Source organism: Hibiscus syriacus, unplaced genomic scaffold (assembly GCF_006381635.1).
Source record: "Hibiscus syriacus cultivar Baekdansim isolate YM2019G1 unplaced genomic scaffold, ASM638163v2 tig00110788_pilon, whole genome shotgun sequence".
Lineage (NCBI taxonomy): Eukaryota > Viridiplantae > Streptophyta > Magnoliopsida > Malvales > Malvaceae > Hibiscus > Hibiscus syriacus.
In genome coordinates, this window is record NW_024062863.1 from 2,856,943 (window position 1) to 2,883,881 (window position 26,939).

A 26,939-nucleotide genomic window follows, 5' to 3' on the forward strand; every position below is an offset into this window, starting at 1 on the left:
TTAAAAGTTACAAAATGATCTCTCACTATAAGATGTTTTGTTGAGTCATTCGACTATTAAAAGTTACAAAACAATTATCTAACTATTCATATGTTTCAAACTCTTCCTTTTTCATTAAAAATTTGACGGACGTAAGAGCTGTATGTTAGCATGTTGATTGAGATATGATAAAATCTTGTCCCAAAATCGTTGAACTGTATTTTTTGGATCGACTATCCGCTTATAGTATGTCGTCAAACCAGTGCTTGAAGAAAACGGTGGTGCCACTAGACATTATTAAAATATGATTTTATTATATCTCAATCAAAAGTTTAACATTTAATTTAGATAACTGTTAATTTTTTTATCGAAAAAGATGAGTTTGAAGTATAATAATCAAATAATCATTTTATAATTTTTAATAGTCGGAAACTCAATAAAACATCGTCTTATAATCGAACGATTAATCTTTTAACTTTTAATAGTTAAAATATTTAATAACATAACGCCTTTTAATCCATATACCATTTATATACTTTTATCTTGAAAAATTATTAAATTTGATGGCATTTGCTTTGTGCTTTAAAATTGTTTGTATACCAATTATTATAACCCGACAATAATGCAGGCTTCGAGTATTTCAAAGTCATTTAATTTTAATATTTGAAAAATGTTATTTCATAAGCATGGAATATTAGTTAATGTGTGACACATTGTCTTTACCAGAATTAAAAAGAAATTATTTCAGATGTCATTTAGAAGTTTGATCAACTACCTTTTTAGTTTCTGACTGTTTCACTAAAACATATACATGTAGAAAATGCTATATAGGTTTAAATTGAAAATTTTAGCTTCAAACATAATTTATATAATTTTATTGGAATTATTATTAATTAAATAAGAATAAGAATCTCTAAGATAAATGAAGATGAGTAAGATGATACGATCGATGAATTAATTTGTAACTCTATCAAATTAATCAGAATAGAACATAAAGGTATCGATGGCACCTACATGTGCCAAATAAAAGATTTTTAAAAAGGCTCTTATTCACATACATGTATGCAAGCCAAGCGTCTCCAAAGCTGTTATTAGCTAGGGTACTTATTTGATGTTGAATTAAGATGGTACATGAGACTGGCAAATGAAACAAACATTGGTGATCGCTTAAACCACCCAACCTCAAATCAAAGAATCTTTAATGGAAGATCACCATATCCCACACGACCTTTATGCCTCTCAAACAGATCTTGAATAGCTTTTACAAACTGAGCATGTACTTCATGGACCTGTGTCACATGTCTGATTAATGCATCTCATGAAAGTTTGGCAAGTTCATGAAAATAAAAAACAAGTCGGAAAGCAATCACATAGTGCTTTGGCTAACCCTAATGTTCTCGTTAGGTTCGAGTGTGGGTGATACAAGCATAATTAGATTTCTCCATGTATTTGGAAGTCATATATATATATATATATATTTATGTCTCTGATACAAATACTTTATGACTCTTCGCTTTTTGAAGTATTGATAAATAGTATATCATATATGATGGTACTATGAGAAGCACCCGACCTGAATCTAAATAACATAAATGAAAAGCATCATTTACTCACTAAGCAACATCATGGCATTTGCATAAAGTAGGGAGTTGTTCTGTGTCATCAAAGGCAATAAAAGACTACAATAATAGTAAACTCTACCATTGAATTTGAAAGCATTACAAGAAAATACCTCTTCGTTAGTAGGTTGCGGGTTTTTTGTCAAGTAAATAGGTTTCCCAACCACTACATGCATCGGATGTTGATAGGGTACTGGAGTTCTGCAAATCAAATTATTAATTCTTTGGAGGGGTCAAACATACAATTTTTCCATGACTAATAAGGATTGAACTTGAATTAAACTAATAAATTTTTGAAAATTAAAGAATAAAAAAAGAAAGGTTATTTTAAATAATGGTTTGATTTATTTAATTTTAAAACTATTAAGGACCTAGAAGATAATTGAACCAAAAAGTTAATGGTAATGCCATTCCTCCCTCCATCGAAGTAGTTTCCCGACTGTTTCTCCAACCACTATTGAGCAAAAAGGACAAAAGAAAACTGATAAATATAATTTAGTTCATACCCGAAAGCTCCCCAGAATAGCATAGGGATGAATTTAAGAGCTCTTGAAAGCTGCAGGATGAACTTGCCACCTGGTTTCCACCACTTGTACGCATATGACTGGTGCAGAAGCCAGGAAGTTAGATTCAGACGGTGTAGAACATTGTAGAATTTTTTAGAAAAATAATAATTAACAAATTCAAAAAACAATGATCTGCAGGTTATATAATGGTAAAAGTTTTTAATATTATAACATGAAACAAGATCCTTCATATAGTATATATATTTTAATTTTATATTAATTTTAAGATTATTGAATGAATAAAAATAGATGTATGATATTAACTGTAAAAATAATAACATATTCTTTGAAAAATAATTTTATTCATTAAATTTTATTTATCTAATAATACTAAAAAAAATATATATTTAAATGAGTTTTTTTTAATTACAGGGTATATTGGTTAGCTTATCCTGGATGAACGAATTATGAGGTGGGATAATGCTAAATTTAATGAATTCTGATACGGCAAACACGAAGATAACCTGACCGAAGGCGAAAACAGGGACCAGTGGACACCCCATTTCCATAGCTATCCGAATAAATCCTGTTCGTGCCTTGAGGAATGCAACCTGTAATTCCATGTTAGTATATATAGCAAGTTGTTATGGGTTTGATTGAACCAGAAAAAAACAACAGAGATGATATAGAAGAATGGAACCTCAGAATCATGCAGCATGAGGAATGTCTCTTGGACTCCACCAACCACTACAATACAACTGTAACCAGCTCCCAACAGAGAACAAAAGTTCTTCCTTGTGGCTGGTGTAGCACCCAACCATGTCCATATATGCCTCAAGAATGGAACGTAGAATACCTATGTTCATTCATGTTTACCACCAACCAAGTTATGGCTAAAAGAAAATTGAGTAAATTGTAAAGGATATGAAAGTTTGGGGGAGTGAAATTGTCCTTACGGGGCTAGTAGTAAGGCATTTCAGTTTGGGAAGAGGCATGAAACCCGTACGTGAAGCCAGCGTAACAACTCCGATCGGCAACACCGAATGAGGCTCGTAACCGAAAACTGCAGCATTTGCAAGCAAACTGGATTATATGCTCGAGAATTTTAAAGTACAGAATAAAAGAAAGAAGGAAAGAGACCGTAAGCACGATCGGGCTGGAAATCGTTTATGTCCTCAACGTGGAGAGTGGCCGGAAAATAACTGCTCATATGCTTACATATATACCTGCTCATTCCGATCATAAATACTTGTTAAGCTTAAAATTGCTGGGGGAAAAAAGAGATTAGATAATAGAGCAGTGACAAATGACAATGGTTACCTGGCCAGCCTCCGCCCAAATCTATTGTTTTCATCGATCGGGAAAACGGCGAAACCCGCTAGGATTCCAACCACCCTGGGAATATTGAGCCAAAGAAAGAAATGAATTTCTGTGATTTGAATTCTCTTCTTTTCTTTTCAACAAGATAAAGTAATACGGTTAAGAAAGATTAAGAGAAAGGGGGGACGAACAAAAGGAATTTGGAGAAAGGAAGGAAGAGAAGGGAGAAAAGGAGGACGGAGACGTTGCAATGCAAAGATCCAATCCACAACGAACAAGCTAATACGCCGTGCAAAATATTGGACGGGAATTCATTTCTTCCACTGATTTGCCGATATCCAGGTCCAGGCGTATACGCCTGTTCCTCCGCCCTCTCTTCCGCCATCTTCCGACGCCGTTGACCCAATCGCCTCCGCTTTTTAACTCTGCACTTCTCCTCTGTATTTTGGGTTAACTAACACTTCATATCACACAACATTTTTCGCTATGTTTCCCTCTTAATTTCTGTTGCGAGTAAATGGGATGATGCGGTGCATTCCACAACATTTCTACCAAAAGCTAGATTTTTGGGTAAAAGTTTTATTTTTGAGTAAACAACAATAGTGATCCTCAAAGTTTTAGGACACTTGCATTTTGCCTACCAAACTTATAAAATTTATCAGTCTTCAATACTTTATTTTTGTGATATTAAGTCCATGTATTATTTTATTTGAAATTTTGATACATTTTAATTTTTTATTCAATTTTATCTTTAATTTTTTATTTGGTGACTATAAAAATAACTTTATTATTTCTCTTCATTTATAATTTTTATCAATTTGATTCTTAATTCTTAAAATACATAAAAAAAAGCATTAATTAGATAACATAATTTTTAATCTTTTATGTATACAACTTTTAAGAACCGAATTAATAAAACAAAATATAAATGTATAAGACTAAAAAATCATTTTGACTTTTTAATGATTATTTGATCAATAATTACAAATAAAATTGAGCTAAAAAAATAAGATTCTCAAATAAAATGGTATAAAAATTCAATATAATAAAAATTACTCAAATTCAAAGATGGCCATCCACTACCGAAGAGTTATTTTCTACCTAAAATTATCATATATTTAAATTTTTTATATATTTTTTATTAAAAATTTATTTTCATCTCATAAAATTTTATAAACTCTTTTTCTTTTAAAAATTTATAAATTTGACTCTAACATAAAATTTTACAAATTTGACTATAACATAAAATTTTACATTTATCTTTAACCATTAGCTGCATCTAATTTGTTAATGTGTGCTATACTATATATCTTAAATAATTTGAGCTCAAACTAATAATATTCTATTTATATTTATTTGTTTGTTATAAAATTTAATTCATTTTAATTTGTGTTCTTGTTTCTATGGTAACCTCAAATTAATAATTGTTTTCATGTTTCTTAATTACATCACTTTAGATTTAATTGTATTCATCTTATTCTTTGATCGATAAAAACGGTTATTTATCATTTTGTTGTTGACATGATAGCTAATAATATTAACGTAATCGTTTACGTATACTGATATGACAATTCATTTATAAATGATTTTGAGTCATATTTAAACATATAAAAAAATTCATATGTAAACGATATGAGATTTGAGAATATTATAATCAAAATTTATAAATTTTAAGTTGTCAAAAACATATCTTGAATTTGATAAAACTCGTGACAGTACGAGAATTAAAGACAATTGTTGCCTTCTAAAATACTTGGAATTTCAATATCAAAATTGCCTTTGCCTTCTAAAAGACGAGAGTATTTAATCTTTACCTAATTTCAGAATTTACTTTTTCATTTTCTACTATTTCATAACTTAGTTAAGTTTTTTTTTTCTTTATATGGTTTAATTTTGTTTCCGATCATTCTACTATTTAAACTTTTAAAAAGTAATCTCTTTTCTTTTGATTTTAGAGTTTTAATTTTTATTTAAATATTCTAACTATTTTGTGTTCATGATTGTTCTTCTTCTTTTTTGTTTGCTTTTAGGAATAATGCCATGTGGGCTCACTTCCCCATTAGGCATCACCCTTTATAACGTGGCAACATTTTTCTTTTTTAAAATGGGTAAATATGTATTTTAGTACCTAAACTTGGTTTTAATATGTAATTTAGCATCTAAGTTTTTTTATCTAATTAGGTACCTGAAATTAGATTTAAAGTTCAATTAATTTTTTTTTAATCTCAGTTTTGTTAATCTTTTAATAACAAATGATCAAAATGAAACCAAAACTAAACATTATATATGATTTTGAAAAATAAATATTTGGGTGACCAAAACATAACAAAAGTGATAGTTGAGATATTAAATGTGTAGTTTACCCTTAATTTTATTTAATTAATTAATTATAAAATTATTAGAAATTATATTATAAAGGGAAATCTTTTTACATAATAAAGTAAGGTTCTTACACAAAAATGATAAGTGCATGTATCATAATTTATTGATTTGGCCCCTCCCGAAGTTTCATATTGATTTGGTCCCCCAATTTATTGTTATTATATTGATGAATTTGTTAGTTTACACTAACGGTGATGGTTATAAATATAGGTGAATAAAATAATTGAATAATTTGAAAATCTAATCGAATCACATTATTTGAATGGTTTACGATTTAAAAGCTTATAATTATTTAGAATTCATCCACTAATCTTAGTAATAAAAATAAATGTTATTCTTCCTAAAGGTATTGGATTTGAGCATATACGTCTTTAAGGTATATATATATATATTACCAATAATTAAAAAATCTAAATAAATATTATCTTATAATAATCTAAATTAAATCATCACATTTTCAAAACAAACCATGTTAGAAAAACTAAAGATTCTTCACATTACGACTAAGCGAGGCCGGAAGGCTTTAATCATCATCAAATAGGTTAGCACCTACATTATCTTTCATTCATATTTTTACTTAAGTATGAAAATTTCATATATATTTGACTTTTTACAATGTGAAATGAAAAGAGGATGGTAAGCTCATTGAATACCTGAAGTAAAAACTTCAGTAACTCCGATTCGTCAAAATGGTAGCTGCATATCCACAGGTCACGTCATCTTCCTCTCCAACAAGCCCTCAACAATACTCAGTGTCTCGGGTTAGTGTTCTTAATGGTAGTTTGATATATCATGATTTAGATCTAGCAGTCATTTTACCTAAGTATGAAAATTTCATATATATTTTACTATAATAATAAGATGAAGTGGTGGTAGTCGGAGCTGCAAAGGGCAGGGAGGAGTAGAAGATAAGAAGAAAATGGGACAAAGAAAAACAAAACTTTTCAGCTCTAAACCTAACGAGAATCAGCTAGTAACTTAACAAAACCACTTAAGAACAAAACCAGCTTTCATCAATCACAAAAACATCTAATATGATCACACTGTTTCTTCACTTCGTCCAAGAATATCAGCAACGCATGCCCATGTTTCCCCGATTGACTGATCTCTTGTCTCAGAGCTTCAGCAGCTACAGACACATCATTCACCCTTCGGACTACTCCACGGATCTGAGTAATCAAGCGGTTGATGCTCTTCTCTTTCTCACGGCAAGCTTCCTCCGACACATGAAGCGTGTTCTTCAACTCTCTGTCTTTTTCGTCCAAAGTCATCAAAAGAGAATCAATATGATCCTTGTGGCCCTGTACCGAACATTCTAAGTCCCGAATTCTCTCCAACAAAGTCTCCTTCTCAACTTCAAATAGGGCCCTCAGATCCTCATTTTCCTCTTGGGAGAGCCCTACAACCTTTTCCTCATCTTTCATTGACTTGTTCTTCCAGAACTCCCTCTCTCCCTTGAGATCACTAATCTCCTTTTCCCAGTCCTTTATTGATTTGCCTAACCCTGTGTCCTCCGTGGTAAGGTGAAGTTTCTTGTTCTCTAACTGCAACTCTACTATGCCATCCTTCGATGTATCCTTTTTTCTCTTCCCCTTTACCTGAAGATTTTCTCCTCGAAGTCTAGCAATCTCTTCATTCAACCTATCTTTCTCAACTGTTGGTCCAGGGGCAATACTATCTTATCATTTATTCTGTGCTCTCCATAGCTCATAATCTGTAGTGAGCTCATCTGTGTATTTGGTTACCTCTAGATAGAAGGTTTGTTTCTAAACTTCGGAAATCTCACGGATTTTTCCCATGTAACCTTCAGACCAATATGGAAACTCTAACTGATCTAGCCCATGGGTCACAGGTATAAACTGCGGAAACCCAAATTGCCTTTGCACCATCAAGGGCGCTTAACTGACACAGCCCCATAATCCTAGCAGCGTAACCCAATTCTTATTTTCCACAACTGTATAGTAGAGGGGAATGCTGCATCCAACTCTCCATGTGACATCCTCCTTTCTAAGATTTCTGAAAGTAGCAGCCCACTGTTCTACTGTGGTATTCTCCGACCACTCACTCTTGATAAAATCCGACAATGATACTAATGATTTCAAATATAGACGTAGAACCACATTCTCTTTTTTACAAAAGTAGCTCACTATCCAAATGTGGAGAAGTTGTGTGCACCCAATAAATCTTCCTTCCCCATTATTCTTACAATAGTTGAGGGAGAAAATGGTTTCCGCCAAAATTATCGGAGAGGGATTGATTTTATTTTTTAATTTCCAAAACAGATCGACTACGGCGGCCTCTGCATGCCCTAGTTTTTTTCCGGAAAAATCACCAAACCATAAACCGCCAAAGCAAAAATGTCCATCCTTTTTGCATTGTCGAGATCACTTCGAAGTAACTCCCAAAGGGCGTTCCGTGGGATGCACTTGCTATTCCATATTTTCAAGATCCGATCTTCAAAGCATTTGGTGTCCGTTCCCGTTATCATTGCAAGACACTTTTTTCAACGGTGCTGGCTTGTCTTGCCTTACGTGTATCTTATGCGAGTCTGCTGACTCTTATTCGCAACAAGGCAGTATACTCTTCTATAGTTGGGGTCATGTCCTCCCTATTGAAGGTGAAACTCCTATAAGCTGGGTTCCAAAACTGTATTGCAGCTCGGATAAGCGGTTCATTGACTGGCATCAGGAGTGCTATATCCCATATTTCTGACTGAAACTCTCTTTTATCTTCCATAATTCACTGATTCCATATATCCAGTAACTCACTGAGATCATTTTGTCGAATATCCAAATGCACATGGTCAGGCAATACTGACACATAACCTTCCTTCAAACAATCCCCATTCTCCTGCTGAATTTTTTCAGACCATTCACGAACTACACAGTATTTCTTGGTTATTCTACAAACCTCCCTCCATAGTGAAAGTTCCTTCTGTTGGTAGTTACTCCCAAATCAAGACCGAGTCAATAAAAGAAACGCTACAATAAACCACATAATAAAAGTGTACTCCTTTTAGAGTCGAGACTCTATACTCGTTAACAACGCTACTTCCAATCTCAACCCAACATTTAAGATCACACCAAATCACCTACTCAGAGTCTCACCACTTACTAAAAAGTGTACTCCTTTTTCGATCCTATTCATTGCAAGAATAGAAATAATGGAAGAAAAATAGTCACCATTTCCTCAACACCATGTTCTTTAATGGTGCAAGCCTACCGATGCTTTGAAGCATATTAACCCAATCAACCCATTATAGTACTTCTAATGAATGTCGAAGCAAAATCAAACACCATCATAAAAATTCAGTTGCCCAATTACATTTTCCCCAAAACTAGTATCATTAATCCTTTTAAAATTTTCTATAATTCGTGTAAGTTTGATGATGTCTTCCACCGAAAACATTAATCGTCATATTTGTGGAATAAACCCTAAACCCAAAGCAAAAGCAATAACCGCAATTGGTAAATAAAAAGTTGGCAAATTATTCATAAATATTACAGAACTCCTTCCAAAAACCCATTCACAACCAGCTAAATTTCCTTGAGCGAAAACAAATCAAAAACAGCCGAAATTTCAATAGCCACTAACCTCAGAAGTATCTAAGCTTTGAGGTCGATGAATTTGTCTGCAAAAGCAAGCACGATTTCCACTAACCTTTTTTCCCGGGGAGGGGCGGAAGCAACTTAAATTGGGGACAGCAACGAGTAATTAGGCAATTACTTTATTATTTTTAATATATATACTTTTAATAAAATTTATATATATATATTTTTATAAAATTATATATAAATTGGTAGAATAAAAGAGTAAATATATCATATATTATTTTAATTTTAATTAATATTAAATTTTATATAATTTATCTAAAAATATATTAAAATTTTACATCAACATTTAACTAAATAATCATATGAACATTTTAATAAATGAATTATTTAACTCTTGCCAAAATGTACAAAGATGATTTTATTATAAGTGAATGCATTTACTTTTTAAATGTGTATAATTAAATTAAAATTTTATATATACAATTAAACAAAAATAAAAATTATATATATTATATATAAAATTATAAATTAATATTTATGTATTTGTTTTGGTACATAATTAATATTTATGTATTACTTACCCATTTAATAAAATTAATGTGTAATTTTAATAAGAGAAAATAACTTCAGTGACCGAAAATGCCTTATAATATACGATTTTAATCAAATTTTTTTGGATTTGCGAAAATGACCAACAAATTTACAACGCGAACTCCAATTTCGCAACTCAATTTCTAAATTCGCAACACTGAATTTCAAATTTGCAACGCGAATTTTGTTTTAGCAACACGAATTTTAATTTCGCAATAGGTTTTAGTTTCACAATACAAATGTTTTGGGTATATAACTACGCAGCAACAACAACTCATAACCTAAATCCCTAAATCGCAACTCATTTCATCTCCATCTATCACTCTTTCCGGCGACATCTGTTCCTATATCCAACGATATCCTTCCCCATCTCTATTTTTTTTTACATAATTTCATTTCTATATAATTTTTCAATGATTTCTCTCCCAAATTATCAACTATCAACTTAATAAAGATATGTTTTTCTCTAAGTTAGTGATGATATGTAGTTTATAGCTCGTTTGTTTAGTAAATTAATTTACAATTTGTATAATGAAATCATCTAATATTGATCATGTTTGGATAGATTTGTGTTTTGGAGGGTCATGAGAGAATATTAATAGTCTTTTACAATATATGCCTTTACCTATGAATCTTCAACTAAAACTGACATTAAAAAAGTTAACTTATGAAACTCTAATGTTACGTATTTCAAAGAAATTGAATTTAGAGCCTCTAAGTGGATTTAGGATATCTTATTAGAGAAAATGTAAAGTTTATTTGTTAACCGAAAATGAAGATGTTGAACGATTCATTGCTTACATTAGTGTTTAGCAAGAAGATGATGTTACATTGTATGTTGTTGAACCTAGAAGTAGTGAAGTTGGGTCAGTAACGGGTAGTAATCAACTAAGTTCTTCAACCCCAATTTATGGTGCTCATAATATACAACGTTATTATGAACCTCAAAATTTAATGGTTCCACCACAATTTCATCACCAAGAAAATTTTGTTTCACCAGATTTCCAATGCCAAACACAATATCAAACACAATCTCAAAACCCACAACCTTTTCCTAATCCGAATCTCAATCAACTTTCAACACCAAATTCCGATTTTCGTATTGACCAGTTAGATGATTATGAGCCAACAGAAAAAATTGTGAGTACTAGTCAGTATTCGAAATTTGATCTTGGTCAATACCCGGACTTTGATCTTGGTCAATACTCGGGTTTTGATGGTGTTTTAGAAGAAGAAACAGACCATGCGTGTAATGATTTTGATATTGGTCAATACCCGAATTTTGATGATGAAACAGCCGTTGCCGAGGAAGATGTTGTTGATAATAATGAGGAGGAAGTTACGACTGTGAATGAACATATTGAACATCCATTCTGTAATTCATATAACCCTGAAGAAGAAAAAGAAGAAAATGCCACGGGAGTATAATTGGAATATGCCAGAATTACTTCATATACCGGAAGAAGAGTTGGTAAAGATAACAGTTGATTGTTACACAAAAGTTATTCGTATCAAGAAAGATGATTGTTTTGATACAAAGGAAGACTTGAAGATAACTTTGTATACAAAATGTGTGGAAGATGGCTATCAACTAAAAGTTAACAAATCAAGCAAAGATCGTTTCGAAACAAAGTGTATGATTGACAAAAATTGTACGTGGCGTATGATTGCAAAGAGGATAAAAGATTGTGAAATGTTTCAAGTTAGGACTTTTATTGATAAACATACATGTTCAAGAACCCAAGTTTTTCCTCACCATAGACAGGTAAACAAAAAGGTGTTGGGTGGTTTTCTGGCTGAGTTAATGTTTTTGAATGGCAGGGTATATCGGGGACATGAAATTATGACAGACATGAATGCTTGGTTCAAGATTAATATCTCATATTCTCAAGCTTGGAGAGCCAAATGTTATGCCTTGGAATTGTTGAGGGGGTCTTCAGAAGCATCGTTTGCCCAACTGCCGGCTTATTGTCACAATTTAAAGCTGAAAAATCCTGGGTCGGTAACTCATATCAAAACAGATAGAGATTGACGCTTTGAGTTGTTGTTTATCGCCATTGGTGTTACGGTTAGTAAATCAATATAATTTTGTTGACTCATTTTTGTTAGTTACATGCATTTCACATTTAAATGATTATGTCTTGTGTATATTATTTTGTAGATTCGTTCGTTTATTACTTGCATGCTCCCAGTTATTATAGTTGACGGAGCACATTTGAAAGGTCGATACCTTGGAGTAAACTTATTAGCAGTAGTCATGGATGCTAACAATGGGATACTACCAATAGCTTACGGGGTTGGCAAATCTGAAACATCTGATTCATGGACATGGTTTATGGGGCATCTTAGGGATTGCATAGGTCATATTAGCAATCTGAAAATCATATTCGATAGGGCAAACTCAATTGACAACACTGTTAGAAGGTGTTTCCCAGATGCTTTTCATGGACTTTGTGGTGTTCATTTGTACAGAAATCTAAAATCAAGGTCCACTGGTATAAAAAAATCACAAATGGACATACTGGAAGGCTGTAAAAGCTTATCGGGAAGTGGATTTTAATAAGCATATAAATTGTTTAAGACGTGTTTTGCCTCAATGTGCTCAAACACTAGAAGATGTCGAGTTTGAAAGATAGTTAAGAGTACATCAACTTGGAGCAAGATATGGTTTCATGACGTCTAATAGTGCACAATCAATCAACGCTCTAAGTCGTCATTCCCGGAAATTACCCATTACCATGTTAATGGAGTTTTTTCGAGCCTCTATTCAACAGTGGTACTACAAGAAAAGAAACCATGCATGTATTATTTCTTTAAATTCGGAACTTATCATATATTTTACTAAGTATTATTTATTTAAATTTACATGAACATTGGAACGTCGTGTTACACCATGGACTGGAAAAAAATAACAAAACGTGTTGTAAAGTCAACGTCATGGAGAGTTGAACCATGTTCAAACACTTTGTTTGAAGTATTGGATAATAACTTAAATGGGCTTGTCGATCTAAATGCAAAGACGTGTAGTTGTATGAAATATCAAACATCTGGTTATCCGTGTGGCCATGTTATAAAAGTTATTCTTCATCTAAACCAAGATGATTCAAGCGCATACGCTATGGATTGCTACACTACAGAAGTATATCGACAGACTTATGCCGAGATTATCTACCATATTCCACATCCTTCTGAGTGGGACATACCAGATGTCTTACAAACAGTTTTGCCACCAGTCATGGACAATAGGCTACCTGGCCGACCAAAAAATCACGATCGTATACCGTCTAAGGGTAAAGAGAAGAGAATATCGACATGTAGTCGGTGCAAGGAAAATGGTCATATAAGGTTGACATGTGGATCACCAGTGCCATCACAATCATCTTTTCCTTTACCAAAATATGGATCCTCATCAAAATCCAAAGCTCATATGGTGCCAAGCAAAAGGAAATCAAAATCAAAATCCTAATCACAACCGGCTTCACCTTTTGGGACTTATTAACTTAGGTGATTTTTAAATGCAAACGTTGTATTATGTGTATTTTATGTGTGAATGCATACATTTCAGTTAGACATTCATTAGTAACTTGAGTTTGAACATTGCTATGATCTGTTCAGTTGTTATCACTTATCAGATTTTTTGTTGCGATTGTTGCGAAAGTCAAATTCGCGTTGCGAAAGTCAAATTCGAAACGCGAAATCGCAATGCGAATTTGACTTTCGCGTTGCGAATTTGAATTTCGCAACCATCAGAACGTGAATTTGACTTTCGCATTGCGAAAGTGTACCTTCAACAGGTCTTTTTTGCCTTCAACATAATGCAGATTGAAATTTAAAATAACAAATCAACTTTTACAAATCAATTAAACAAACAAAAAATAAGAATTATTTACACATCAATTAAACAAATCAACTTTTACAAATCACTTAAACAAGCAAAAAATAATTCTTATTTCCTCATCAATTAAACAAATCAACTTTTACAAATACATCAATTTCATGCAGACAGTTGTTTATGCACAAATACATCAATTTCACGCAGCTCACTTCAGGATTAAGCTGCAGAAACCAAACAAACAATAAATTATTGAATTATAGGTACTTAACCAAACATTTTCAAACCAACAAAGAGTATATATGTTAACAACACTTGCTCAAACTTACCAATTGCTTATGCACACTTTCAGTACGCATATGCAGGTAGGCAGCGTCTCGCATATATCGCTCTAGCCATAAAATGTCGAAACCACAAGCCTACTGCACCTCTATCTCTATCTGTGGGAGGTAGAAATTGTTTACTTCCTGTCGTCAAACGTTCCAAGCACATGCATACGAGAGGACCACAATCCCCTCTGGCTCCCTGCGTTTGTTGTGGCACGGTCTCGTCTCTGATCATTGTAACTTTGAACTTCTTTGGCTTCTTGTTTCCAGAATTAGTCCAATAATCAATCACATCCAAGTATTTAGCCAAATGAGTGCTCCACCCCTTACAAATAATATCTCTCAAATCATACAATGGTATGTAATTCAACATGTTGTCATATACCATTGTCTTCAGGGATGGGAGCTGAAGTTCGACGAGAAGCCAATGACGACGTTCCAAAACAGGGATAAACACATGCAATCATAAATAATAATTCAATTACGCACATCAAATTTTTATTTATGAACACCTTTAAAATATTCAAAAATAAATACAAACCTTATCGACCTCCCACCACGCAGGATAAAGTTTAGCTTTTCCATTACCCAACACATATGAAGTGTCTCTCTGATCCTTCAAGTGAGCTACGTGAAAAGACGTCGGCATAATAGTCCATCGCGTATTTTTTATTTTCTTCAATTTCCTTATTATCAGAAGACGTGACACCCATGCATCAATATGTTGTTTTATAAAAAAATACATATATTAGTAAATTTCATAAATTTAAAAAAATTTAATCAAAATGTAATATAAGAAGAATATAAGACTTACCCCCCATCGAAATAGTCATTGTCTTCAACCCCTAATAACACATCCTATCAAGACCGATCAAGAAACAAATGCATATCATTGTCGAGTTTGCATATGTCAGTGTAACACCCTTGGCTCCGCTCATGTAGATAAAAATCAACTGCAGTCTTAGACCAAAGGGTATTATCTAGAATTGTGTCCGGTAGTGTTCTCCTCTCCACTTCAGATACCAGAATGGTACTGACCGGTAACTCATACGAAAGCCAACTCTCATCTATCATATCGGGCACGTGAAGGGGTTTATCAATATGTCGACATATTATGCCATATGAATCGGGCTCTCGAACGATGGGAGAGACCTCTTGAACGATGACAGGGGCCTCTTGAACGGTGGGAGGGGCCTCTTTAACAGTGGGAGGGGCCTCTTGAAGGATTGTAGGGGCCTCTTGAAAGATAGGAGAGACCTATTGAACGATGACAGGTGAATCGAGCTTCTTCTTACGGAGTCTTGGCACTATTGGGGTGAACGGAGACGTAATGTCATGTGCACGACGTCTGATACATGAACCCTGTCGTGTAAGAAAAACCCGACGTAAAACATCTACCTTATCGGTCCGCTAAAAATAAATTAATACATAAATCAGTAAATAAACAAATAAATAATGCTGAAAAAAGGTTATTTGCATTTTTAGTATAGTATTAAACAAACTTACCTCATTGCGTAGAGTATGAACCTCATTCTACAACGATGCAGCAATCTCATGTAGAACGGCTACCTCATCATGTATAGTATATACCACACCACGTAAAGTATCATTGTCATTGCGTAAAACCTCTACCTCACTACGTAAAGACCGTACCTCATCACGCCATGCACCATTATCTTCACGTAAAGTACCGACCACCTAACGCAAAGCATTGACCTCATCACGTAACTCCCCTAACTCATCCCGTGAAGGTGGAGAACAGGAAGATAAATGTCGTGGCATCTTTGTCGGTCGCCTATCATGAGGTGATGGTGGAGAATAGGCTCGATGATGTGATTGAATAGGTGATGGCTCTCGTTGTGGAGGTGTATAATCGTCTCGATTAGGTGATGGCTCTCGAAGTGGGGGTTGCTCATCACCCGTGCCATCAAAAAAATGCTTACTAGCTTGCCACCAATCAGTGACAAGCTCAGCCTGTGTAATTGATAGTTGGTCTCCTAACAATATAAAAGCTCAAACAAAGTTAAACATCTACTAGTAATAACTTGTTTATATATGGTAGTATTTGTGTTAACTTACATCATTCATCGTCGTATATGGTAGTAACTCTTCCCAATCCAACAGCCGAATCCTCCTCCAGGAAATATCCCTATGAATATCATTTGAATTTTTGATTGCATATGTCTGCATGCTGGGAAAAGCCTCAAATATCCAAATCTACAAACAATATAATACACAAACATTAGTAATTGTTAAATAATTAATTATAATTTTGGAAACATTATATATAAATTATTACCTTAAAGACTCAAATAAAGCCTGCCAAAGTGTATTTAGAACCATGGCCACACAAACGTTTTCGGTCCTCAAAGGCAGACGACAACTTTTTCCAGGTAGCTTTCCATAGATATGAACCCCACGGAAATAGGTTTCATACATTTAGGTTATCTACCAATAATATTATATCATCAGAAATAGGTTGTCTAGCCTCTTTGCCTAAAAAGCTGGCATGCAAAAGTAATAAATGGCATACTCGGACAACATCGAGGTCATCCATCTGAGTAAAACCATCTTTAACAAATAATCTTTTCAAGTCGTCGATGTGTAAACTCGGCTTCGCCTTTTCCAGCTTAGGAAAAACCCGAGATAACCATGATGGACGGGCGATATGACTAGTGTACCGACCTACATCATCGTGTCCGAAGCGTAGACCAGTGATTAAGCAAAACTCCTCTCGCCCAAAACAAGCATATACCGGAGGAAAATGAAACCATATCTCTTCATCACCACGTTATATCCTCTCGGGTAGATCGTTAGTCATGGTCTGAAGAAACAAATGGGTCAACATAGCATCTCCACCCGGATGTTGTACTTTCAGCCATGGCCCGAAGCAAGTATCCTCAAACAATTTTCTTTGTACAGGTGTAAGCATCGACGCAATTGTAGTGTCTAGGCTTAATTTATTCCTTAAGGTCAATGAAGCCGAAAAAAAATTCTACAAAAACAATAAACATACCAAGTTAGATATACCAAAAACTACAAATTATACACTATAAACATACATGATATTAAACAGTGAAAACAAAGTCAAATATGTTTCAAACTTGCACGGTATTCACCCAAGTCATTATTCTATCACAGTTCACAAAATGCATCAGATAACATTCTAGAAGTAAGCACTTATATAAACATTTAAAAGGACAACATATAGGTTTAGTGCAGGTTCAAGGACAACATAAAGAGTAGTAATTTATTCTTGAAACTTAAATTCGCAACACTGTGAAGTTAGTATTTGTCTTTGTTTTTTAGTTGAAGTAATGCAATTCATTCAAGTTTCAATTTGCAGAAGAATAATAGTTTCAAATAGTCTTCTACAAATTAAAACTTGAATGAATTGTATTACTTAAACCAAAAGACAAAACAAAGACAAATACTAACTTCACAGGGTTAAAGACTAAACATTTTAGCAGTATTGGCAGCAACCGAATGAATTTACTAAGCAATCTAAGTGAAATGATTAATCTATTACTGAACTTACCAGTAAATTTATCATCAATTTAAATATGAAAAATCTAATAATAATACAAAATTTTCAAAATAAAAATAATTAAAAAAACTAAAATAAAAATAATTAAAAAAACTAACACTCGGTGGTTGATTTTCCATTTCTGACCGTGAATGGTTGTGAAGGTGGCTCTAAGAGATGGAGATAGACGGATTTCGCCGGAGATGGGGACAGATTTCGTCGAAGATGGGGACGGATGTCGTCGTAAAGAGTGAGAGATAGAGATAGGACTGAGTTGTGATTTAGGGTTTTAGGTTATGATTTACGATTATACTGTTTACATTTGTGTTGCAAAATAAATATTGTGTTTTGAATTCGAAAATAAAATTCACGTTGCAAAAATAAACGCGCTTTACGAATTTGACTTTTGTGTTGCGAATTACAAATTCGTGTTGCGAATTACAGATTCGCGTTGCGATTTACAGATTCGCGTTGCGATTTACATATTCGCGTTGCGATTTATATATTCGCGTTGCGATTTTGGAAACTGAGTTGCGAAATTGGAGTTCGCGTTGCGAATTTGTTGGTCATTTTCGTAAATCCAAAAAAGTTGGTTAAAATCGTATATTATAAGGCATTTTCGGTCACTGAAGTTATTTTCTCTTTTAATAATTATCCAAAAAAATCAAAACTTAATTCAGGTGATTCTTAAATAACATATCATCTTAATTTTCTTCTTCAGCCGCAATCAAGCCATAAATATGGAAAAAAATATTAAGGTTCCTATGAACTGGCATAATGTTCAAATCTTAATGCTTGCAACAAATAGAAAAAGAATCATATCATATTCATCTATAGATCGAGAGAGCACGTCATTTCTTGAACTCGAAATGAATCGATCGTTAGCAGGGTGTAATCATCATAATGATCATTACAAACAATGATAAAAAGTATCATCAAATTTCCTAATCTTTTTCCACTTCAGAACATAATCAAGTCAATATGTAAATAGGTTTTCCCCTATCAATACATGTAAATTAAACATTCATAACAGAAGAGCTAGTCCACGAAAAATATCTTGAGGCTGAATCAATGACAGCATCGTTGACAGATTCACACCAGGCATACTCTCTTGCTCCATCCTTGTCGACGATCTTGATGACAAAGTTTGGAGGAGCCACGACCAGTCTTGATGTGATATTGATCATGCATTTATCAACCTTATGAAGTGTAGCAATGTAGTCCATATAGTACAGAGATGGGCATGTCTATTTGTCATAACCAACAAGAAAGATGTTCACAGAGTTTGGATTATGGAAAACCCAAATGTCATTGTTAACAATAGTAGAAGAGAGGAGGAAGCAGGTGAGAAAGGACCAAATTCAACATTCTAATGGCACACAGTAAAGAACTAAAAACATCTTTCTCATACATGGATATCTTCTGTATTTTTAAAGGTACTTAAAGGCAACAAAAAAACATATACCTGATGCAATCACCAAAAGCTTGAAACTGAAAATCAAAATTTTAAATGAAAACTATTGGATAGAGTTTATTTCAGTGAAAGGACACAAGATATCCACATCATGGTTCAAGACAAAAACGTAAGAATCAAGTTTTCTTCATGAATTTGTTAAATCAATTTGGTTGAACAAAGGACATTGGAAAAGGAGTTACATTCAATCCACATATAGTGTACAGATCTTAACACTGTCAATGAATCAAATCATGAATCCTCCTTGAAAATAAAATTATCTATACCTGTTTCTCAAAACTTTTAATGAGATAGCATCATTTGACACACTAAAAGTGTATATACCTACAATCAGTGCATAAAATATGAACTCTAAAAATAAACATAGACAAAACCTTAGAACTGGAGGAACCTCAGAAATAGATTTGCAAGAGTCCAGGACCTTAAAGAGCAATAAGTGCACTGAGCACCAGCACGAACATTCAACCAGAAAAGGAAATAACAGAGGAATCAAGAACAACAAGATATTCTAATTCAACATTGGAACTCCAAAACATAATAAAATATTTTCATTGTACTCAAAATCCTTTTATTGTTCTAACCTGATCTTCCGCAAAAACAACAAGGATTGATGTCATAAAGCTTCCAAAGGTGTTATAACAAAAATTGCATCCTACTTAATTGAAGAGAGGTGTCATAGGGTCATGATTCATGCAACTATATTTAGAACCAAAGTCCATTTTCCCAATTACAGTGTTTTACTATTAACTCGAACTACAGAAAAAGCTTCCACCTTTCCTATGTGGTACTAATCAATTTATCGAACCGACTGAAACCATTTACAAGATTTATTCTATTTTATAATCATGATAACCTTAACCAGTCATAATACATTTAATCATTTCACATTCATCTCGTTACTCCGTTGTTCCAACGATCACACTCCTAAAGTTAATCATACCATATTGAACATACAAGATAGAGTAAAAGCTTCATTCGAAAAGCACCATAGTTTGATTAGATGAAAACATTATCCTGCATGGTAAAAAAAATTAATGTGACTCCTTCAAAACTTATTATTCACTAATAATTGAAAGCCAACAAAGATATTTTGAAGTAAAATGTCTCCCTTTTAATGAAAAGACCAATACTTGGTGGTTGGTACTCATGTTCAAATTTCAAAGAACATTCGTTGGATTACCATTCAATCAAAAATAAGGATCATCATTCGTTAAGGCTTTTGCTTCGTAAAGTGGAAAGAATGATAAAATGAAAAGTTGAAATAGGGAAAATATTTGAAAGGAAAATGTAATTTACATTTGATAGAGTAGAAAATCAAAAGGAAGATAAAAAGAAATGCATAATCTTGTAAAATGCACATTTAACTTTGATATTTTGTGTGTGTATTAACTCAGGGTGTCCCCAAGCCACATTGGGCTTGAAAGTAGAAAACTAATCCCAGTCTGGCCGAGAGTGTTTGAAGGTAAAACACTCCCAACAAGTGCACTTCCAAGGATTGGAACTTGTTTCCTCATCCTTATGAGGGTTGAGGCTGTTATCACTTCAACTAACAACTCAATTAGTTCATACAACTACCCTTAAGACTACATTCAATAAGTTCAAAATTTGAATACCAACATCTATGACGCTTCCCTTATCTATTTGTACCAAAAAAAATAAAAGGTGCTTGATCCATGAATCCCATAGCACTTCATACAAACAACCTTAGAATGTGACATCTAATGAATTCAGAATTCGGACCCCAACATCTGTAATCTATTAGTACAAAAGAGAAAAAATGTTTGATCCGTATTATAATTGAATGCCTAAAAGATTCAAGGAAAATTCCACATATAGATAAAGAGCTTGAACATAAAACTGAAAAGAATGACAAAATTGTTCCATACCCAATGTGTTGCTATTGAATCAACTGCTCTTGGTCGCCATGGCTTTGCAAATCCCACCAATCCCTTTGCAAGTCAAGAGAGTGAAGTAAACGGTGAAAAAGAACATGTATTGGGAGTGGCTCGAAGGCCAACTGTGAGAATCACACATTTCTAAAAGAGCACATGTTTCAGGCCGAGCTTGTTGAACGAATTTTTTTATGAGTTCGTTGATGAACTGAGATATTACTAGGCCTAGTGCAAAGAACATTACTTGAAGCTCTCTGCGGAAAATGAAATGAGAAACGTAGCCACCGAGGGAAATGAAAACGGGAACCAAAGCAATAATGGACAACTCCTCGCAACAACTCTCGCCAAATCGAAGAAGAAGATTTTATTTCAACCAGGAGCAAGCGGAGAGGAGGGTATTTCAGAGAACGGGGACGGGAATAAACAAATACCTAAGGGAGATGGGGGATTAACATTCCCAGTAAATCAGGAAAAAGATACCACTGGTATTCAGTTTTTACCCTCATTTGAGAATGTGGCCATCCAAACATGGGTATCTTTAATCCGAAAAAAAAAAGATTACTCCTAAGAATGAAATATTCCATGAACCAAATGGGGTCTGATCAAAGAATAATGAAGCTGTATGCAAAATGGTGAACAGTGATAATAAAGAGAATCACGTTATTTTCCTTAAAAAGTAGTAATATTTTGAGATATTTGTTATTTTTATGGATAAACTATCCTATTAGTCATTTACTTTAGTCAAACAACCTTTGTTTTGAAAAATTATCACTGACACTATATTCGTTTTCTATTTCGATTATTGATTATTAAAAAATGAGGATTAAAATTATTATAAATGTAAAATTTGAAGGTTAAATTTATTAGTATATTAATTTTAGATGAAGTACATAAATGATTCCTTGTTTATAGGATGATGTTCTGATGAGTTATTTAACTATTAAAAGTTACAACATAGCCATCTGATTATTCATTTGTTCTAAACTTGTCTTTTTTCAATTAAAAATTGACGACCGTCTACGCTGAATATGAACATGTTGATTAAGATATGATAAAATCATATTTTAATAATATCACCTAGGATCGTCGTTACTTTCAATCACTGAATTGACAACATTAAAGTTTCAAGCACTAACTCGATAACATAATGTATAAAGATTTGATCCACAAAATACAACTAAGACAATTTTGGGATTATCTTTTCTCATATCACAGTCAACATGTTAACATCCAGCTCAGACGACTACCGTTCTTTAATTGAAAAGGACTAGTTTAAAACGTATGTGTAGTCGGGTGACTATTTTATAACTTTTAATAGTTGAGGGACTCAAGCCCTATAATCGAAAGATCATTTTGTAACTTTTAATAGTTGATGGACTCAACAAAACAACATCATATAATCGGATGATCATTTGTATACTTTACCTTTAATTTTATTAGTTATCACATCAATAAAATGGGTCAATTTATAATTATTTATAGTCAAATGACCTGATAGAAAAGTACCTTCTATTTGAGGGATTATTTACATATTCTACCCTTAATTAATCAATAATGTCAATCAACTACGATATGCAGTAGCATATACCAGAACTCAAAGAATGTTTTTAATGATAGAAGGTGACATGGTTTTCTTAGATAATCTGAGCTCAAATAATTTAATTCTGTCTAGAAAAATATTATATATACAATATTTATACGAGTCGAAATTACTTTTCTTTTCCTGAAAACACTTTATTGATAAATTTTTTGAAACGACATGCGATCAACCGGAACCATACAATCTAATTATTTGCTGTTAGTATTGGTTGTTTGAAGAAGATGGAGACTCATTTGTAAATGTGGAGGAATTGTAGGGTTGTTTTTATAAATATGGAAAATTATAGTTCCAAAATAAAAATGACACGTTTGGATCGGGATTTTGAACCCGACGCGAACCGAACACGCAACCTTCTGATCTAGAGTCAGACGCGCTACCATTGCACCACGGATCCCGTGGTGAAAACTAAAGTTACTTGTCTTCATAATTAAATACTTTCTTCGATCTCTATCATTTTAGTTGTCGCTGCAGAATTTGTAACCGGATCCACCGCCATCACCCACAAGAATACTCTCTGGCTCTCACTGACTCACTCACCAGCTTTTCCATTGCCGGTTCTCAGAAACAAGAAGAAAATAAATTAAAAGCTGTCTTCTTCACAAGAGAATCAAAAGGAAAACCTTAAATCTCTTTCCAAAGTTTTGCCATTGTCGGGTTTTGGGATGGGCATGAGTTGGGTTCGAATTTTATCACAAAAATCGAGTCGGGTTCAGGACGGATGGAGTGTATATATATTTTGGATCGAGTAGGATCGGATGAAGAATGTAAAATTTTTGAGTTGGGTCGGGCTGGTCGAAATCCGACCCATGCACATCCCTATTCTCTCATCTCCTCCCCTCCCCCATTTTCTTTTTTTTCTCCTTCTTTTTTTAGAGTTTGTATTATTTTCTATATATCGATCAACTTTTTCTTCTTTAATTTTGTTTAACCAAAAGAGGTACCGATTTTTATGCTGGTTGCTGATAGTTGGTTATCTTCTTTCTTTATTTTTTTTAGTTTTTTATAAGAATAATTATGCATTTGTGACACGTTTATCTATGTTTTTATGATACGTTTATTTATGCATTTATGACACGTTTTTCGGTCGTTTGACCGTTATTTTTTATTTTATGTTTTTTTAGGGTTAGATATGACAACATCACGACTGATAAGATGACACTTATTTGTAATCTAGTTGATCTTCCATGCTATGAACCCTCGGAATAAATTTGGATACTCGATTTTGCTATTGTGGATAGTTTCTCACGACGCTCAATTCTGATTTGCGGTTCGATGGACTTTCAATAGCTGAATCCCCTCTTGTAGTTCGTTTGCTGATGCAGTTATATTTGCGTGTATCTATTTTTTGTTTGAATATTTTGATTGAGATTTTAACATTTTTTATGTATGTCCTTATATAATCTAAAGTGACTATTTTTAATGTTATAGGAAAATGTCCAAATTATATATTTAATTTATGATAATAGTTTTAAACTCTTATTATAATCTTGGATATTCATTTTTTAATAGCACTATCGGTTTCTATTCTAAAAACAAATTGTGATGTCTTTATCACGAGCTATCATTGTTATTGTTCATCTTGTCTATCTTAGTAGTTGAAGTGTTCAACTTAGGTGGTGTTTGTTTTCACTGTGCAAACTCTTCAAACCACTTATGTCTGCGTCGCGCAGACCACGCGCAGACATTAGGCTTCGCAGACTGTTTATTTTTTAGAAGACAGAAGCTCTTCAAACGTCTGCGCAAGGTCTTCTTGGTGCAGACTTGGTTTTATGTCTTCAAAGGTCTTCAAACATCTTCAAGAACAATTATAAAATATAGTTATTTATTAAAATAATTTTAAATAATTTAATAAGGTTATTTATTTTAAAATAATTTATTATAAAATATGAATTGATTTATTTTAAAATAATTTATTAGTATGGATTAATTTATTTTAAAATATGGATTGATTTATTTTAAATAATTTATTAGTATGAATTGATTTATTTTAAAATATGGATTGATTTATTTTAAATAATTTATTAGTATGAATTAATTTATTTTAAAATATGGATTGATTTATTATTGTAGTTGTATGGATTGATTTATTTTAAATAATTTATTAGTATGGATTGATTTATTTTAAAATATAGATTGATTTATTTTAAATAATTTATTAGTATTGATTGATTTATTTTAAAATATGGATTGATTTATTTTAAATAATTTATTAGTATAGATTGATTTATTTTAAATAATTTATTTGTATGGATTGATTTATTTTAAAATATGGATTGATTTATTTTAAATAATTTATTAGTATGGATTGATTTATTTTAAATAATTTATTAGTATTGATTGATTTATTTTAAATAATTTATTTGTATGGATTGATTTATTTTAAAATATGAATTGATTTATTATTATTGTAGTTGTATGGATTGATTTATTTTAAATAATTTATTAGTATTGATTGATTTATTTTAAAATATGGATTGATTTATTTTAAATAATTTATTATTGTAGTTGTATGGATTATTTAAATTTCAGTATTATAAAACTAAAATTATTTAAATATCAGTATTGCAAAACTCTTTTAAGTTTAAAAAATCAGTTTATTTATATTTCAGTTCATTTTAGCAGTTTGCAGACGTTAAAAAACAAACAGTCTTCTTCTTGCAGACTGCAGACTTTTGGTCCACCTCTTCTGCTGCAGATGCCTGCAGATGTGGTCCGCAGACTGCAGACCTTTTACCTCTGCAAAAACAAACACCACCTTAAAGTTAGACAAATTAAAAATCATTTTGATTCTATTTATCACTAAATAATTACTCTTTTCTTAGAAAATGTCTAATATGAATCTTTTAAGTTTTATATTTTTTAATATTAAATTAATATATATCGTCCCTAAAAAAATGTGACAATAAACTTAATGCATGCTTCTTATTCTAATATTTTACTTACCCTTGTCAAAGAGTATTTAAACGTATGGATGAAGAACTAAATTTGGATCTGAATCCAACTAATGGGTCATGAAGTGAGCATATTCAACAAAAGACCAAAGTCCAATCCAACTAAGTGACAGTTAAAGCTTAGAAAGGATCACCGGTCACCAACTACCTCTTTCATCTCCACCAAAATTACCCAACGACTCAACATCAACCATGTCTTCTTCCACCACCACAACCACCGCCACCGTCGAACCATCAACTCCACCAGCTCCACCGCCACAACGATTCAGGATTTGATAAAGCAGGAAACAATCTCATCTTTTTTTCCTATTAAGCAGGAAACTGTTAAGCAGACTCGTATAGTTCCCTTTCTGATGCAAACATGACTGCTATCTTCTTTACCAGGAGGAATGCGCCATGGTAGAAGCAGCAAAGCTTCAGATTGAGCCATCCCACAAATACGATCGAGTCATTAAGCTGTTAAACTCCGTGGAATACCATTACAATGTCATGGTGTGGACATGGGAAAAGTGGTTCACATTTTCTTCTCCGGTTACTTTGCTCGTGAGCTTATTTAGAATTCGGTAATAACAATTATAACCCATGTATTTGTCTGGCCATTGAAAATAAAGGAGTTTTCAAGTACACTCCTGGCCTATGCGCGTGTCTGTTGCCTCTTGTAACCGGTGATTTCATTGTAACCCTTTGTTCTTTCCCAAATGTTGATTTGCATATGTTGAAATTTTAAAATTGTGAATTGATGGAAGTTGGAATTTCTTGTGACATGCCTGTTTTAAATTACTATAATATACAATTAGACTAATAATTGAGATATAGAAAACTCAAGAAAACTAGTCATCTTATATGTTTTTGCAAGATTAATTGATCAATAAATTAGATATCGATAGTATTTTAAAAAGATAAAAAAAAAATTAAAACTGAATAAATCTGATTAAAAATCTTATATGCTTTTGCAAGATTAATCGATCAATAAATTGGATATCAATAGTATTTTAAAAAAAATAAAAAAGTTAAAACTGAATAAATCTGATTAAAAATCCATACATCAGATATCGATGATGTTTTAAAAAAATTATAAATTAAAAAAAGTGATTAAAAGGAATTAGGGAGTCAAAATTGGCCCAGTAAGGTATATGAGTTTTTTATTTAGCCAATTAGAGCAAGTTAAAATTTATTTTTAGATCTATGGTCTTTTCTACAGTGACATAGAACCCGTCACGCCGAGGTGACGAGTTTCAATAAAAAATAATTTTTTTTATTCTAAATTTTTACCTCGATGTGATAAATTTTCAAAAATATATTTTTTTAAACTCGTCACCTCGGCGTGACGAGTTCCAATAACACTGTAGAAAATTTCGTAGATCCCAAAATAAATTTTTGACTTGCC

The 26,939-nt window shown here is 32.7% G+C and overlaps 1 protein-coding gene and 1 long non-coding RNA gene across 2 annotated transcripts; one reads left to right on the forward strand and one right to left on the reverse strand.

Annotated features, from left to right (window-relative positions):
• Positions 1 to 1,055: 1,055 nt before the first annotated feature.
• On the reverse strand, positions 1,056 to 3,935 carry LOC120140879 (diacylglycerol O-acyltransferase 2D-like). The gene is made up of 9 exons (XM_039155874.1): positions 3,616 to 3,935; positions 3,425 to 3,499; positions 3,245 to 3,330; positions 3,061 to 3,167; positions 2,805 to 2,960; positions 2,629 to 2,715; positions 2,105 to 2,202; positions 1,712 to 1,799; positions 1,056 to 1,268 (listed from the first exon to the last, which is right to left on the reverse strand). The coding sequence occupies exons 1-9, from the start codon at positions 3,807 to 3,809 to the stop codon at positions 1,167 to 1,169; spliced, it is 993 nt and encodes a 330-aa protein (XP_039011805.1). The 5' UTR covers positions 3,810 to 3,935; the 3' UTR covers positions 1,056 to 1,166.
• A 1,480-nt stretch (positions 3,936 to 5,415) lies between these two features.
• LOC120140572 lies at positions 5,416 to 26,153 on the forward strand. The gene is made up of 3 exons (XR_005517729.1): positions 5,416 to 5,426; positions 8,379 to 8,381; positions 25,885 to 26,153. It is a non-coding gene; the product is annotated as an uncharacterized LOC120140572 (long non-coding RNA).
• The last annotated feature ends 786 nt before the right edge of the window (positions 26,154 to 26,939 follow it).

What these genes read in the sequence shown, in the direction of transcription:
- LOC120140879 (XM_039155874.1), bottom strand. Translation starts at nt 3,809, where the DNA reads ATGGCGGAAGAGAGGGCGGAGGAACAGGCGTATACGCCTGGACCTGGA. An exon ending in AATGCCTTACTACTAGCCCC is followed by an intron (nt 2,961 to 3,060) that starts GTAAGGACAATT and finishes GAATGAACATAG; the next exon opens with GTATTCTACGTTCCATTCTT. An exon ending in CGCAACCTACTAACGAAGAG is followed by an intron (nt 1,269 to 1,711) that starts GTATTTTCTTGT and finishes CATGTGACACAG; the next exon opens with GTCCATGAAGTACATGCTCA.